The 15,438-nt window shown below is 32.7% G+C and overlaps 2 protein-coding genes and 1 pseudogene across 5 annotated transcripts; 1 reads left to right on the forward strand and 2 right to left on the reverse strand.

The window, feature by feature from the left end:
• Positions 1 to 1,522: 1,522 nt before the first annotated feature.
• AHP2 (histidine-containing phosphotransmitter 2) lies at positions 1,523 to 2,959 on the reverse strand. 2 transcript variants are annotated; one of them, NM_113860.4, is made up of 6 exons: positions 2,740 to 2,959; positions 2,390 to 2,520; positions 2,238 to 2,309; positions 2,083 to 2,154; positions 1,942 to 2,014; positions 1,523 to 1,832 (listed from the first exon to the last, which is right to left on the reverse strand). In NM_113860.4, the coding sequence occupies exons 1-6, from the start codon at positions 2,803 to 2,805 to the stop codon at positions 1,776 to 1,778; spliced, it is 471 nt and encodes a 156-aa protein (NP_189581.1). In that variant the 5' UTR covers positions 2,806 to 2,959; the 3' UTR covers positions 1,523 to 1,775. The 2 variants fall into 2 exon arrangements, with proteins under 2 accessions (NP_189581.1, NP_850649.1); NM_180318.2 differs by lacking the exons at positions 1,523 to 1,832; positions 1,942 to 2,014 and having other exon boundaries at positions 2,028 to 2,154; positions 2,740 to 2,929.
• A 1,444-nt stretch (positions 2,960 to 4,403) lies between these two features.
• On the reverse strand, positions 4,404 to 6,753 carry UGD2 (UDP-glucose 6-dehydrogenase family protein). Of its 2 annotated transcripts, none has more exons than NM_113861.4 (2): positions 6,572 to 6,753; positions 4,404 to 6,226 (listed from the first exon to the last, which is right to left on the reverse strand). In NM_113861.4, exon 2 carries the CDS (start codon positions 6,212 to 6,214, stop codon positions 4,772 to 4,774), a length of 1,443 nt encoding a protein of 480 aa, NP_189582.1. In that variant the 5' UTR covers positions 6,215 to 6,226; positions 6,572 to 6,753; the 3' UTR covers positions 4,404 to 4,771. The 2 variants fall into 2 exon arrangements, with proteins under 2 accessions (NP_189582.1, NP_001030792.1); NM_001035715.1 differs by having other exon boundaries at positions 4,488 to 6,223; positions 6,572 to 6,625.
• A 4,770-nt stretch (positions 6,754 to 11,523) lies between these two features.
• On the forward strand, positions 11,524 to 12,364 carry EXPA19 (annotated as a pseudogene). The gene has a single exon.
• Positions 12,365 to 15,438: the final 3,074 nt, after the last annotated feature.

Consider the following 15,438-nt stretch of genomic DNA (forward strand, 5'->3'; position numbering starts at 1 on the left):
GCAAACCGAGTAAACACCAGAATCAATCCTCTGGTAACCACATACATGAAGGTTATGGATTTTGCCACCAAGATGAAAACTTTCATCTGATTGAACCTGTTTCAGCATCAAATACGTTAAACCCACAAGAATCAAACACAGGAGAGTGAGAAGAAAACACTGAAATTGTAAAAAATCGTGAGCTTTTTTCGAGAAAATAGGGGAAGAATCAAAAGAATGTAGAAAGATGAGAGCTTTGATCAGCTTACCAGAGCAAAACACTAACTTGAATTTAGGTATCAGGGCCTGAATCGCTGAGCTTGATCTGCAGAGAGTCTAGCTCTCGCTCAGCTTTTAACTCGTAGAGACTGATGAAAAAAGTTACTTGTTGCGGAAGCTATGAAGGCTATTTTGCAAAGAGATAGTTATCTCCTACACTCGCGTCTACAACTAACTACGTGCTCCCTAATCTCTAATTTTTTTATTGGTATCTTTTATATCGGTAATCTACGTTGGTCTAAAACCGGTTTGTGATGTATCCCAAAATGATTATCACATTTTCTTAAATGTCCATTTCGGAAAAAAAAGGGTCTATTTCCAAACTATTACCAGAGTTCAAAGTATGACTCCGATCTATAATTTTATATATCTCTAAAACTAAAGTTCTATACCTAGTTTTCTCCCTAAAATAAAATTTCTATATACAAATCTCTCCAAATTAATAGTTCAAGATATATCAACCCACAATTATTGGTTTCATTGGTTTATTAACGGGATAAATGTCATTTAAATCATCACTTTACCATTTCCGTTGGTTTTGAAGCATAAAATCTCGATCTAGTGATTTAAATCCTCAATTTTATGTTGACGTTCAATATAATCACGAATTCGTTGACTAAGCCAATTAAGGCACATCGTTAGAAATCTTTCTAATCAAAATTTTTGATTTTTTCTCTCTTTTTCTTCAGAATCTCTCATCTTCTTTGGAATTTCTCTTCTTTTTCGAATTCAAAGTAATATTTCGTCTTAAGGTCGATTGACGACATCGAAAAAAAGAATTTGTGTCTCAATTTGCTTAGTCAACAAGAATTTGTGATTAATTTGAAAGTCAACATAAAATTAAAGATTTAATTCACCAGATCCAAAGTTCATGATTTAAACCAACGAAAATGGTAAAGTGATGATTTAAATGACATTTTCCCCGTTTATTAACTACATGCTCCGTAATCTCGTCGAAAGCGGTTTGTGATTTATCCTGAAAGAATTACCATATTTTCTTAGAATGTCCATTTCGGATATCGAATGGGTAATGGTTTAGATTTAGGTTTTAGGGTTTACGATATTCATATTCTGATAAGGAGACAGGTTGTAAAAATTTGGAAAGTCACTACCAAACTTTTACTAATTTGAGTAAAGGTCAACTTCGAGACAAATAATTCAGATAATTACGAAAACATTATGGGCAAATTTGGGAAACTAAAAGATCTAAACACACAATTTTTAGAAGCACCCACTAGTCAAGACTTACTTAGTAATCACTATATCTTACTCAAACCAAACCTTTCAGAAGCAAACCAATATATATTATCATCACATTCATTAGTCCAATGGTTTCAATTTTCTCGGATGAGATCAAACAATACATACTACTGATTTATAAACAACCATCACTTGTTTTTGTTTCTTTTTGCACATATTTTATTGAGTTTTTGAGCAAACACCAAATCCAAAATAATTTAGAAGAGAAACTAAAGAAAGAAAGTCATCATCTTTTTTCTTCTTATGGACTAGTCTCTTTAGTTAATATCCACTTGAGGAACTATACCACCAGCTTGAATGATCTGTTTCTCAAGCTGAAACAACAACAACAACAACAATGTCAATGATTTGTTCATTACTCATAACCAAAATGATTCATTAAAAGCAGAGCCAAAAACAGAGATGGATTCTATTCACACTCACATTGAACATATCTTGAAGCTTTGTCTTTAACGCCTTGTACTCAATATCCACTTGCTGCAAACATCTCACACACCTGTAACATAACATGAGACTATTATTACTCAACCAATGAGTCCCAAGAGAAAACCATAACTCGCTTACCCTTCGTAGTTCTTAGCTTCACAACATTCCTTGAAGCTAACACACAAAGTTTTGACCCTCTTGGCACCAACACTACATAGAAACAACACAAAGCTTTTCATCAATCAACAACACACAACTTCTGCTACTTATATAAAGCGAGACATGATACATACCTTGAGCTACTACCCTTCAATTGATGCACACTAGCACCTACCTGACTAAAATCTACAGTTCCTGTCGTGTCCCTGAAATAGAAGTAGCCACAATCACACTTTAAGACAACACAAGCAATGATGATCTAGCTGAGAGAATATCAAAAACTTACAAAGCTCTAGCCATGTTACTGATAAGCTTCACACAATCTTCAAAGAAAAGTGAAAGCACTTCAGACACAAAATCAGGACTTCCATCATCTTGTAGCTTTTTCAACTCAGTAAATTGATCATCCAAAAACCCCTTCACATAAAAAAAACACAAACCCATGAATCTAAAGTTCCAACCTTTACACAACTCAAATCCCTAAAAATCATAACTTGTAAAAATCTACATAAAGATTCAATCTTTCTTCACTTTTGTCATGAATCTATGCATATAGGAGTCAATCTAGTGTGTATATGAGCTAAATTAGCTAAGCAAAGAGATGAAATTGGGTTTGAAGAATTGTGGAATTGAAACCTGTTGGTAGAGAGAAATGGTGTAATCACGAAATTGTCTCTGAAGCTGAGCAATGAGAGCGTCCATGAGAAGAGTGAAGCGGAGATTGGGAGAGGATTTTTTTGTTTGGACTTTGATTATTGACTTGGATTTCTGGAAATAGCCAATCCCAAGAAGAAGAAACTTGTGTTTTGTCTTTCTCGCGAATTGTAACGCTGCTACCAGATTTTTTTACTTTAAATGGGAAACAATAATTAAAAGAGAAACACACAAATATTTGGACATTTTTATGTATTTATTTATTTGGGTGAAAAAAATTAAATAGAGAATTTTCATAATTAACATAATTTTAAAGTTTTTTTTGATAAAAATACCATTCAAAAGTTTTGTGAACATAAATAACACTCAAATAATTATTTAATTTTTAATTATTACAACTAACATTTAAAAAAATACAAAAATTCATACCAAAAATTTTCAACAATATTTTTCTACAAAATAATTTCCGTCAAAATTTTTCCACCAAAAATAATTACGCCGCCCACATTTTACCTACAAAAAAAAATTCAGAATTTTTTTTACAAAATATAGGAAAGATTTTAAGCAATTCAGGAAAGGTTTCACGAAATTTATAATTTTTTTCTTTTGTAACCCTTCCTGAATTTTGTAGAATTTTTCCTGAATTCCCGAATTTTTCTTTTTCGAAATTCAGGAAGAATTTTACGAAAATTTTTTTTGTAAAATCTTTCCTGAATTCCGTGAAATCCTCACGAATGTCGTAGTTAGCTTCCTCAAGTTTTTTTACAAGAAAAATTTGACGGAAAATTTTTTTTGCGGGAAAATTTATTACCGAATTGTTTTGGCAGAAAATTTGACGAAAAATTTTTAGCGGAAAATTTTTATTTTTATTTATTTAAATAAAATTAATTATTTATATTTAATATTTAATTAAAATTTTGAAAGCTACTTGTGAAATTTTTCAAAAAGTTGTTATTTTTGGAAGAAAAAATTTTGTTGGTGCTATTTTTGTCAATCCCAATTAAATATTTTTTTTTTGGGAAACATTTGGATTCAATACAAGTTTTTAAGTAAATTATTGGTATTTGGTTAATTAATAAAAACTCTTTTTCTGAAAAATATAATATGAAACACTCATTTAATAATATTAAATCTAATTTAATTTTCTTATATAAAAGAAAAATATCAATCTTATGTTTCGATTTACTTGGAAAAATTAAAGTATTTGACATTATATTTTCTTTTCAAAGACCCAAAAAAAAAAAAAAAAAATTGCAACTTATTATTTCGATATTTTTAAATTACAATTAGACTAACCATTTAAAAGAAAATTTTGTGTATAAGATTTTTAATATTATTCACATATAGTTTTTTATGGTATCAGAGCTATATGTGATATGGTAAACTATTCACATTACAGATTGGAATACTCACCCAAGTTATGTAGCCAACTTCGGTGTGCGTACCTAAAAGGTTAATATGTGGTCACTAGTACTGTAAGGAATGCCTCTACGAATGGATTTATGCATATTTACTTAAACAAAAAATACCAATCGCAATGAGAGACATACAAAAACATAAAGCTTTAAATATGGAATCGTTAGGTGTCACTCAGAAATCAGAATCTCCAACCTGGAAACTTTTACAAGATGCGTTTGGTTCCTAATCCACCAGAGAAGAGATATCATGTGATTCTCTATGAACAATGTGCAAATATTCTTCCGAGTCAACTCTCGCAGACAAAGCTCAATAAGTGGCAAAACTTTCAACGATTAACTACAAAGTACAAACACATTTTACTCCAATATAAACCAATATTTATTTAGTTTCTAAGGAAACAACAAAATTGAAGCGACATTGTCGAATACAAGTCCTCTTCGACCAAAAAAATATGAAAGTAATACCAAAAAAAACAAAACACACACCAGAGAACATAACAAACATATTGTAAGAAATATAACAAGTCTTAAAGACAAACCACAAGAAGAAGAAAAGCACAAATGATGGAGGACGAAAGAGTCAGCAATGAACATCATTAGGCAACGGCAGGCATGTCCTTGAGCCAGTCGTCGAGAGGCTTACCAATGGAGTAAACAATGAAACCAATCTCCCTTAGCTTTTGCAGATTCATAATGTTTCTTCCATCGAACACGAAAGCTGGTTTCTGCATGTTGTCAAAGATCTTCTGGAAATCAAGGTTCTTGAACTCATCCCACTCGGTCATGATGCAGATACCGTGAGCGTCCTTAGTTGCTTCGTATGCGTCCCAAGTAACGGTCACTTGTTTCACTGTTGTTGGGCTCATTGGCTGCAAATGTAGAGGATGGTCCCAGTCGAACTTGTTCATGGATAAATCCCTCTGGATCTGATCCTCAGTCACTTGTGGGTCGTAAATGCTTAGCCTTGCTTTGTCTTCTAAAAGACCCTTGCACACATCGATGGCTGGAGTCTCCCTTGTGTCACCGGTGTCTTTCTTGAATGCGAAACCGAGAACCGCAATCTTCTTGTTTGATACAGAGTTGAACATGGAGGAAACAACACGGTTCACGAACCGGCTCTTCTGGTAGTCATTGATCTTGATGACTTGCTTCCAGTACTCTGCCACTTCCGGGAGTCCGTTGCACTCACAGATGTAGACAAGATTCAGAATGTCCTTCTGGAAACACGAACCACCGAATCCAACACTCGAGTTCAAGAACTTGGGACCAATCCTTGAGTCTGTACCAACCGCGTAAGACACTTGCGTGACATCTGCGCCTGTGGCTTCACACAGAGCCGACATAGCATTCACTGATGAAATCCTTTGAGCCAAGAAAGCGTTTGCCGCAAGCTTGGACAGCTCAGCAGACCAGAGATTGGTTGTTATGATTTGGCCTTCAGGAACCCAGTGTGCATACACATTCTTGAGAGTCTGCACCGCTTTAAACCCTTCTGGGGTTTCCCGCCCTCCGATAAGAACACGGTCCGGATTAAATAGGTCCTTAATCGCGGTTCCTTCCGCCAAAAACTCGGGATTCGAAAGAATCTGAAACTTAATCCCTTTACTGTTATGTGTCAAAATCTTCTCAATAGCTTCAGCTGTTTTAACCGGAACAGTCGATTTCTCAACGACAATCTTATCCGATACCGAAACATCAGCGATCATACGCGCAGCGCTCTCCCAGTACGTAAGATCCGCAGCTTTACCAGCACCAAGACCTCTAGTCTTAGTCGGTGTGTTGACAGAAACAAACACAATATCAGCTTCCCTAACATGTTTCTCAACATCAGTACTAAAGAAAAGGTTCTTGCCACGGCATTGCTTCACAACATCATCAAGACCAGGCTCGTAAATCGGAAGCGTGTCACTGTTCCAAGCGTTGATACGTGGTACAGAGATATCAACAACCGCTACTTCAACGTCTGGACATTTCAATGCAATCACTGCCATTGTTGGTCCACCAACATACCCAGCTCCAATACAACATATCTTCACCATCTTTCACTTCTTCTACATATATAAATCAATAAAGTCAAGAACATTATTCATAATCAAAACCAAACATAGATCAAAAAGAATCAATCATTATAAGCAAAACAGAGCCAGATCTTAAATCAAAACATTACTAAACAAGATATCATTAACGATCTAATCACAAATCTAGCTTCATTTCATAACAGCACTATAAATAACGGATCCATTGGTTTTGAATCAGAATTATGAACTTAGAAAAAGCCGATCTGAGATCGAGAATCACCGATCGATGATTCAGAACGAAGATCAGGAGATAATTGACGATAAATTTACGAGAAAATTAGCGATAGAGATAGAGATTTGCATTAGCGAGATTATTACCTTGTGAGATTCAGACAGAGATGAGCGAGTGAAATTTGTCTGAGGGACAATGATGATGATCTTAAGACCAAAGTTTCGTTTTATAACAAGTAGATTTCCGATTTTGCCCCTGACCGACCAGAGAGAGACTTAAAAAAAAGCGAACCTGCAGGTTCGGTGATGGTGGAGCCACTGTTCATTACATTTTACATCTGGCATTATTATTCTCACTTTCCAAGAAATGAGGGTTATAAAAAAATCGAGTAATTACTGTGTAAATGACGATAGTAGCCCTTGTATTTTAGTGCCATACGCGTTTGTGTGCATTTGAAAGATTTTGCTGTCATGCATGAGAGTGTCTACGTAAGCCTGCGACTATGGACCGAATGATTTGTTTCGGTTCGGGTAGTTAGTTTTTTGGGTAGTTCGGTTATGGAGTAAAGGTACCCAAAAAAATTCGGCTTAGATCTGTTTGGTTAGTGGTTAACTCGGCTCGGTTATGTATTAAAAATCTGTACAAAACTCAGTTTGGTTTGGACGATCGGTTAAGTTAGGATAGAACTTTTAAAAATTTTGGTATATTCATAAAATTGGTTTATGTTGGTTAGAAAAATTAAAAAATAAACGGTTAACTGGTCGATTCAATGAACATCAACAACCGAATTATTAACAAATTCCAAACCGAAACCCTCAAATCCGGTTTGATTCGGTACAGAAAAACTGATTCAATTTTTAATATCAGGCCTAAGTCTACAAGTGAAAATTAAAAGTGTTTTTAGGGTTTAAAACAGAAAAAAAAAACAAAAAAAAAAACAAATGAAGCACACAAAACATGAGTTCATCTTGTAGCAAAACTTCAAAAGCAAGAATATGAGATTGCTTACGAATTAGAGAATTATCTTTGATTATTATTTCTTATGGAGTGTTTTTCACGGCAATTGAAAATAGTTGAGTAATTAAGCACCAAAACTAAAAGCTACCAGATGTCACAACTAATGATGAGGGATCATGAGGAATGACACAAAGTAACAAAACTGAAAGCCAAATAAATTATAGATACATTAAGGTTGATAGCATAAACCCATTAGTTTGTTCAAATAGTCTCATTTTAAAAAATAATAAATAACATGTATTTATGATTATGGTATGCTTGAGTTGGTAAAATTTCATTGGTCGAGGGCTAACACACATGTCGTGGTGATTTAAAAAATAAACATAAAACCACGACCATAAAAAAAATTTGGATCAATTATGGGATTGACACTTAAAAGCTTATCCTTTTGCATCAAACAACCCTTTTTTTATGCCTTATAGCTTTAGGTAGTTCTCCCACTTCTATTTTACCATTTTACCCTTATATTCCATCAAATCTTCTCCATATCTGCAAATTTTTTCTCTTTTGTTCTACCATTCCCAAATATCAAATTCAAACTTATTATAGTAGCAGATCTTTTCTTTTGGAATATAGAACTCAAATCGATATTTTTATTCTGCTTTTGGATTTTCTAACTCATTAATGTTGAATTTTATAAATAAAAAATCCATAAATTATCAACAAAATTCAGCAGCAACATACAAACAAATTAAATCGAATATAAATTTCAAAAGGAGAAAAATTAGGCAAAACCCCAAACAAATTTCAAAACCCAGAAAACGAACCAATCAAATTTGAAATTTGAAATCTCAAAATCAAATTTTTATCAAAAGTCTATTTGAGTTTTTTGCTTGGGTTTCCTATATACTATCATCATTAGGGTTTAGTTATATTGAATCAATAGGTATTTGTATAAGACTTGATTTTTTGGGATAAATATATTAATTTCCTGGGAAAAATTAGAACGAGAAGAATAGGAAGAAGATGAAAGAAGAAGGAAACAATGAGATATTCCAGGGGTAAAATCGTCAAACATTTGCTGAGAAATACCTATTCTTATAAACTCATCATGAATGTACCCTTTTTCTAGTTTTTGTCTTAAATATGCCTATTTGAACAAAAGCCCCCAAAAAATTTGGATAAAAGTTGTGTCTTTTATAAATTGTATTTATTGTTCTCTTTAGGTTTAAGGAAAATATCAATTCAGCATGGATAATCCGATGGTTATTTCAAAAAAAAAAGAAAAACAGAGCAACTCAGGAGAACGAATAAAAGAGTATGCAAAAAATAACTTTCTTAAGGAAAAGAAGACAACTCATCTTGTAGCAAAACTTCAAAAACACTAGATTCCTAAGGAAAGTCAACTATCCTATTCCCAAACCATCAATATTTGGAAACAAAGAAAGTCAACTACCCTATTCTCAATTCTCAAGCCATCGAAATAGGGAAGCTAGGTCCAACCTTTTTTCTTAATAAATATTGTACTAAACTAAAATTAGAAAATGTACAAATTAGAAGATTTATAAATTAAAATTGAAAGAAGCCACATAAGAAAACAAAGTAAAATATAAAACAGAAATACATCCCTGTAAACACAAAAATAAAAGTACATGAGCAAACATTGTTTTTAGTAAATTGTTTTTATCTATATTAATCACTAACATGGAAGTCAATGTCCTTTAGCTATCTCTTGAGTGATAGAATCACGTACAACTTCCATCACTCTATCATCAGTCATGGTACATGATCAATGTTTGGAACAGTTTTTTCTACTTCACCATTCTCTACTACTTCATCACCATGATGTTCATATTCTTCCATTGCATTCTAATGTGCAAAATCTGCATCCTCTTGACATATAATCTTTGATAAAATTATGGCGAGGCATAGTTGATGTTAAAAGTTTCATCCACTTTCTCAACTCATATTTAGAGTGTTTGCAATCCTTGTTGAGCACATCATCCCTCAGCCCGACTTACATGAATAGCACCATAGACTTTTTTCCAATAAATCCATGTTTGCCACTGGTTATCTTTAACTTTTTGTAGCTTTTGGTCATTCCTCAAATCAAAGAATAAGAACACATATAAATATAAGAGCATAGAAGGCTAATATAATGAAAAGGCCACTCAAAGAGCTGATATAAGAAGATATATACCTTACAACATCCATTCCACGAGTCTTAACTCATGTCGATGGATCTATTTAAACTTTACGAGTTCTATTACGAGTCAATTTCTTGCAAGTTTTATTTCATAGAACTTGTCTATAATTCTTTGTCTTGTAGCCTCATTGCACCGACTGTTTTCTAACATTTCCTTTGAATGTCTCTTCCATCCAGAGTTGAATCTATTGCACAATTTTTTTTTTGGGATCTAGGGTTAAGAAATGTGAGAAAAGTGTCGATTAATTATTATTAAGTATAGCTATGTAATATATTAGTTTAAGTAGGATGTTTTAGTCATTTGTAAATTTTGGCTCACTCTGAAGCATATGACTGCGCCTCCGAAACGCATATAAAAGCATCTTTAAAAACGCAAAGACTTCAGATGAGTTTTAAATATACATCCAGATGCATTATTCAACTAATGTATCAAATGTACGTTCAACGAACATCAATCCTCAGATTATCTGATTGATACATCTGGATGTACAAACGAACAACACCTCACTTAAATATGAAATTTTGTTAGATTATACATTTGCATATTTAAGAGACTAAGTTTATATATTTCTGAATCAAGGGTTTCAATTTAGTTTATAAAATTTATAGGTAACTTTCTGATTATAGATGATTAGCTAAATTTCAATAAATTCAAGTTATATATCTAGCTATATAAAATGTGTAACTTTCTGATTGTATAACTTTTTCCGAGTATAGATGATTAGAAAAAGTTTGTGACTCTTTTTCAAATCTTTCAATTAAAAATGTGAGCTACCATGAACTTGTTTATATTGATATAATAAGATATTACAATATATTAATACGAAGCCAGAACAAATTCATTCGATTAAGTTATTAAATATTTAATTTTATCTATAAATCAAACTAAAATCAGTTTAGTTCGTAAATATACAGATATGTTAATGTAATAGTTTTACAACGATAAATATTTGCACTAAACTACATCAATATTATATATTTCGTATAATTTAATTTTATTCTTGGAGAAAAAATTATCTCGCTCATTCACAGGTACTAACATAATAGTATATTTTTTATTATTACTGAACTTTTAAAAAAATTGTAAGATATTAGAGTAAAAAAAACTATAGATAAACGGCCAAATTTATATGATTCCCAAAATTAGGATTTGTCAAAGATTTGGTTGACTATTGTATGATTCTCTAAGCCGTGCTTTAAAGTTTTATCACTTTATGGGAACGGCTTTTTGCACAAAGGCCATAGAAGAAGAAAATTAACTTAGAAGGACACATTTTTTCTATCAACGAGGCTTATGTATTTTGGTTTGATGAATGTGTTTGGACACTACACATATTGACCAAAAAGAGATTCCAATAATATTTTGTAAATTTAATTTATAGTTTCCAAAATATTTCATGGAATTCCAAATTCACATCGATTTCAATATCTACACTGAGAATTTTTATAAGAAACGTATCATTCTCTCGGTGCTTACTAAGGAAGTAAATAAATACAGCGAGTATGTAGTTAATGCCCGGACAATGAAATTCCGCAATCAATCTCGAGGGTTAATAAGGCAAAATAAAATTTCTGCTGATTCTCATAATTACCTTAAATATAAAAATTCTATCAAAAAACCATAACACCAACGTTCCATATTCTTCTATAAATAAATCATTCTTCTTTTCACTAAAATTGCTAATTAACTCGGAGAGAAAACAAAAGCATGAACCGATCAATAACTTTTGTTGTGTTACTGGCGGTTCTTGTCTCCGTGGCTAACCTTGGCTTGGCTCATGTCGGTCTTACAAATATCGACCCTTCGTGGTACGACGCACATGCGACGTTTTACGGTGACATGAGCGGCGGAGAAACCATGCGTTAGTATTTTTGAGTATTTGATTATAATGAGTTTTACTAATCGTGTCTTACAAGTGATAGTAGTAATATTTAGAATTGCTATATGCTTATGATGTTTTCGCACGTCGAGCCATATTTTTCTTCTTCTAAAACACGTTACGGTTTATTATAACTTTATAAGTAACAAAAACATTCAGTCACAACTAGTAAAATTACATTTTTCTAGTTTATTTAAACATTTGGTTGATCCGTAATGTCACCTATTGAAACAACAAGTTTTGTTTTGTTTTTAATATTTGGTGTGGCAGAAGGAGCATGTGGTTACGGAGATCTATTCAAACAAGGTTACGGCTTAGAGACAGCTGCACTAAGCACTGCTCTTTTCAACAATGGCCAGACTTGTGGTGCTTGTTTCGAGCTCATGTGTGTTAGCTCAAAGTGGTGCAAACCAAACGCTGGTTCAATCAAAATCACAGCCACTAATTTTTGCCCACCAAATTATCAAGAACCGGTTCAGTACCATTGGTGCAACCCTCCTAACAAGCACTTTGATCTATCAATGAAAATGTTTTCACTACGGTGGCTGAGTACCGAGCAGGGATAGTTCCGGTGAAGTTCCGGCGAGTGGCCTGTCATAAGAGAGGTGGTGTTAGGTTTGAGATTAAGGGCAATCCTTATTATATCATGGTTTTGGTTTATAACGTTGGAGGGGCAGGAGATGTGAGTAACGTTGAAATTAGAGGGCAAAAGAGTAATTGGATCGTTATGAAGAGAAATTGGGGGCAAATTTGGGATACCGGTTTAGATTTGGTTGGACAAAGTCTCTCGTTTATAGTTCGGACCAGCGATGGTAGGAGCATGACGTTCTTTAATGTTGCGCCTCCGAATTGGGGTTTCGGTCAAACTTACGAAGCAAAATCGAATTTTTAGATGTTTTTATTTTATTTTATTTTATTTTAGAAAACTTTAGTTTCTAGAGTTTTTATGTTGGAAGCTATTATTTAATTTCATCATAATAATAAAAATATTTTTAAAATTTTTAGTTACAAAATTCAAACAAATATTTAGTTTAATTAAGAATATTGGTATCATTGTGTAGAGTGACAAATATTGGCATGGAATAAGTTAGACAAATTCTTAATTAAGAATTCAAATATCCAAATCCCATGATTTTAGGTAGAATGTTATAAACATTTCATATTAATTTCCTAATTCACCAAAATAATCTCAAAACTCATTTAAACTCAAATCACTCAAAATTCTTTTTTCAACACACCTCCCTAATTCTCGTTCCTACAATAGTGTTCTTTTAATAGTGAACTTTAATCGAGACAAAGGAAACAATCGAGCCCATCAATGTTAGGCCCAACAACAATAGTCTATGACTATTCTTCTAAGTAACTCATAGTTTCTTCTTAACAACTAGCTCAACATCTTCATTTCCTATCTCTTTGTAAGTGTGGAGAACTCAAACAACCAACAATATCCACTAGAACTCTTTTGACAATCTTTACGATGATTACACTTAATTGATACACCATTCTAAATAATCTAGTGCATGGTTCAATGTCCAACCGCCTTACCAATCAAACCTTTGCTTTGTATCATTGTAACGTTGAATAACGAGGAAAGAAAGAAAACACAAAGTGAATGAAAAGATGTTTCGTCAACAGCCTAATTCTTTTGTAAGGAAAAGAAAACATGGAATTTGAACCTTTCCATCATATTGTCTTTCACATGCACACTCACCAAACAAACAAAACCAAAGGGAAACCAAAAAGTTTTGTCATCCTTCTCTCATATTTATAAGACACACACGTTAACATATATATACTAATTACTAAGTACTCCTTTGGCATTTGGCGCATGTATATAAAAGTCAATTAAGAAAAAGGTTTATGTACATCAAGCTTAAATTGTTAAATTTTATGTGTTAGAACTTCTGTCTTAATACATTGAAGCTATTCTGTGTTGAGTACGTTGTATGGTAGACTTGTGAATCACTAAATCTTCTATATAGGATTAAAATTTACAATGGATGCGAGTGTATATCGTGGGATGATACAACTTACTAATCCAAAAAAAAAAATCTTTAAATAGTCAATTTAGCTATCATCTACTTCTCACTAAAAAATAATCATATTTTATAATGTTAAATAAAAGATAGTATCTACATAAAATTATAAATATTCATAAAAGCAGTGTTCTGAAAAGCAGTTTAGGCGGTCGTCTATGCCCTACGCTCTCACGCGAAGCCTAGACGAACGTTTTGACCGCCTAAAATTATATATGCTTCGTTTCAATATATTTTTCTAAATTTTAACTACTCAAATTTAAATTTGTTAAGTTTTATCTTCATATACATAGTTTTAAATGTTTAACGCCTAGCATTTTCTTAAACAATCCAGGTTATGGGCTTATAGCATCATCCAATTATTAGTCTTCATTCTCTCACTTATTTTATGAGAGAGGATGATATATATGTAGATTATTTTAACAAAATACATATAGATGCTAAGATTTTAATTAGTACATCATGAATCATGATATAACATGAAATTTAAATTTATATAGAAAACGAAAGCCGATAATCAATCACGTGGAGCAACAGCTAAATATAAATGTCACACATGCCTATATTAACCTGAAATATCCATGTGAATCAATTAAAAAACCAAACCCTCTTTTGTGATGTTGTTGGTAATTAATCAAAATTAAAAAGAGGAATTAAATTGTGTGCATGGAGAGAAGAAGATAGAAGTGTATGCAGGGAATGTGGAGAACATGCTCTGTACTTTTTCATATGCTTGCTTCTCTGTCTCCTTACCCTTCCACTTCTCCCATGTGCACTCACATGCTCTCTTATCCTTTCCCACCTAAACCGGTTTCCGGTTTAATTCTCGGTTTATTTATTACAAGTTTCCTTGTTGTCCAATGAGATCTTAGGTGACCCATAACATCTTCACATGCACAACCTAATCTACGGACACCACACATCCTTCGATGCACCACTTTGTCCAGCTATTTCCTTAATTTCATTACATCCCAACTCTTACTCTAAGTTATACCAATATAATTAACCGGCTCTTCACCAAAACACTTTACTTCCATAGAGTTAGATAAAAAAATTTGTTTTGTGATTCAATGTACGTAACCGTTGATTGGAATCTAGTAGGGTACCGTCTCAAGCTATTTGTAGTATCTATGCAAAGTTTTTATTATTATTGATACATTTAATGTGTTTTAAAAAGAATATATATATAGTAACTTTGTTGTATTGTAGAGAGATTGGCACGTAATATCTATCTACCTTTGGCCAAAATAAAGTTGACATAGTGACCATAAGTTTTAGATTAACTATTGCGAGTTTCTGATTATCCATAAGTTTAATTTTATGTTAACCACGGAATCACAGACTCCAGCCTAAATCTTCAAAATTGAAGATGTACTACTTAATTTGTACAATATGACTCAATCCAATTACTTAAAAAAAAGACTAAAGGATTATATCGAAAATATGATATTGAAAAAAAGCAGAAAGTCTTATTAAATTACTTCAAAAAAATTCAAATGAGATTATACGTTTTGATTGAATCAAACTAATTTGTATTATCTCTGTAGCTAGATTTCTATATAAACAGAAGAAAGTTAAAAAGCAAATAAAAATTCACAAATAGAAATCGAACAAAAAGCTATGAAAATATAAATACCATAACCTTATGGAAAAACGATGAAATGCTTAACAAAAAAAACTTTGGCAATGGCATGCATGTGCCTGTAACAGAAGGCCCCCATAAGCTGTTAGTGATATACAACTTAAGCAAATGTGCACTCTTCACGCACTTCCCGCTTTTCTAAATTTCAATTTATTTGTCTACATTTTTGTCCAAATTATTGATATAATTCTACCACGACTTCCCCCACATGTCCCTCCAAAGAGATCCGTACTACACAGTCTACCGACAGCACATGCATGGATTTTCCAAACCATCTTCTTTAAGGATAATC

This window comes from Arabidopsis thaliana, chromosome 3, assembly GCF_000001735.4.
Source record: "Arabidopsis thaliana chromosome 3, partial sequence".
In the NCBI taxonomy this organism is placed as follows: domain Eukaryota; kingdom Viridiplantae; phylum Streptophyta; class Magnoliopsida; order Brassicales; family Brassicaceae; genus Arabidopsis; species Arabidopsis thaliana.

Coding starts and splice junctions, on each gene's coding strand:
- AHP2 (NM_113860.4), bottom strand. CDS start 2,805: ATGGACGCTCTCATTGCTCAGCTTCAGAGACAATTTCGTGATTACACC. Junction 2,015..2,082: donor GAAGCTAAGAACTACGAAGG/GTAAGCGAGTTA, acceptor GTTATGTTACAG/GTGTGTGAGATGTTTGCAGC. Junction 1,833..1,941: donor AGCTTCAAGATATGTTCAAT/GTGAGTGTGAAT, acceptor TTGTTGTTTCAG/CTTGAGAAACAGATCATTCA.
- UGD2 (NM_113861.4), bottom strand. CDS start 6,214: ATGGTGAAGATATGTTGTATTGGAGCTGGGTATGTTGGTGGACCAACA.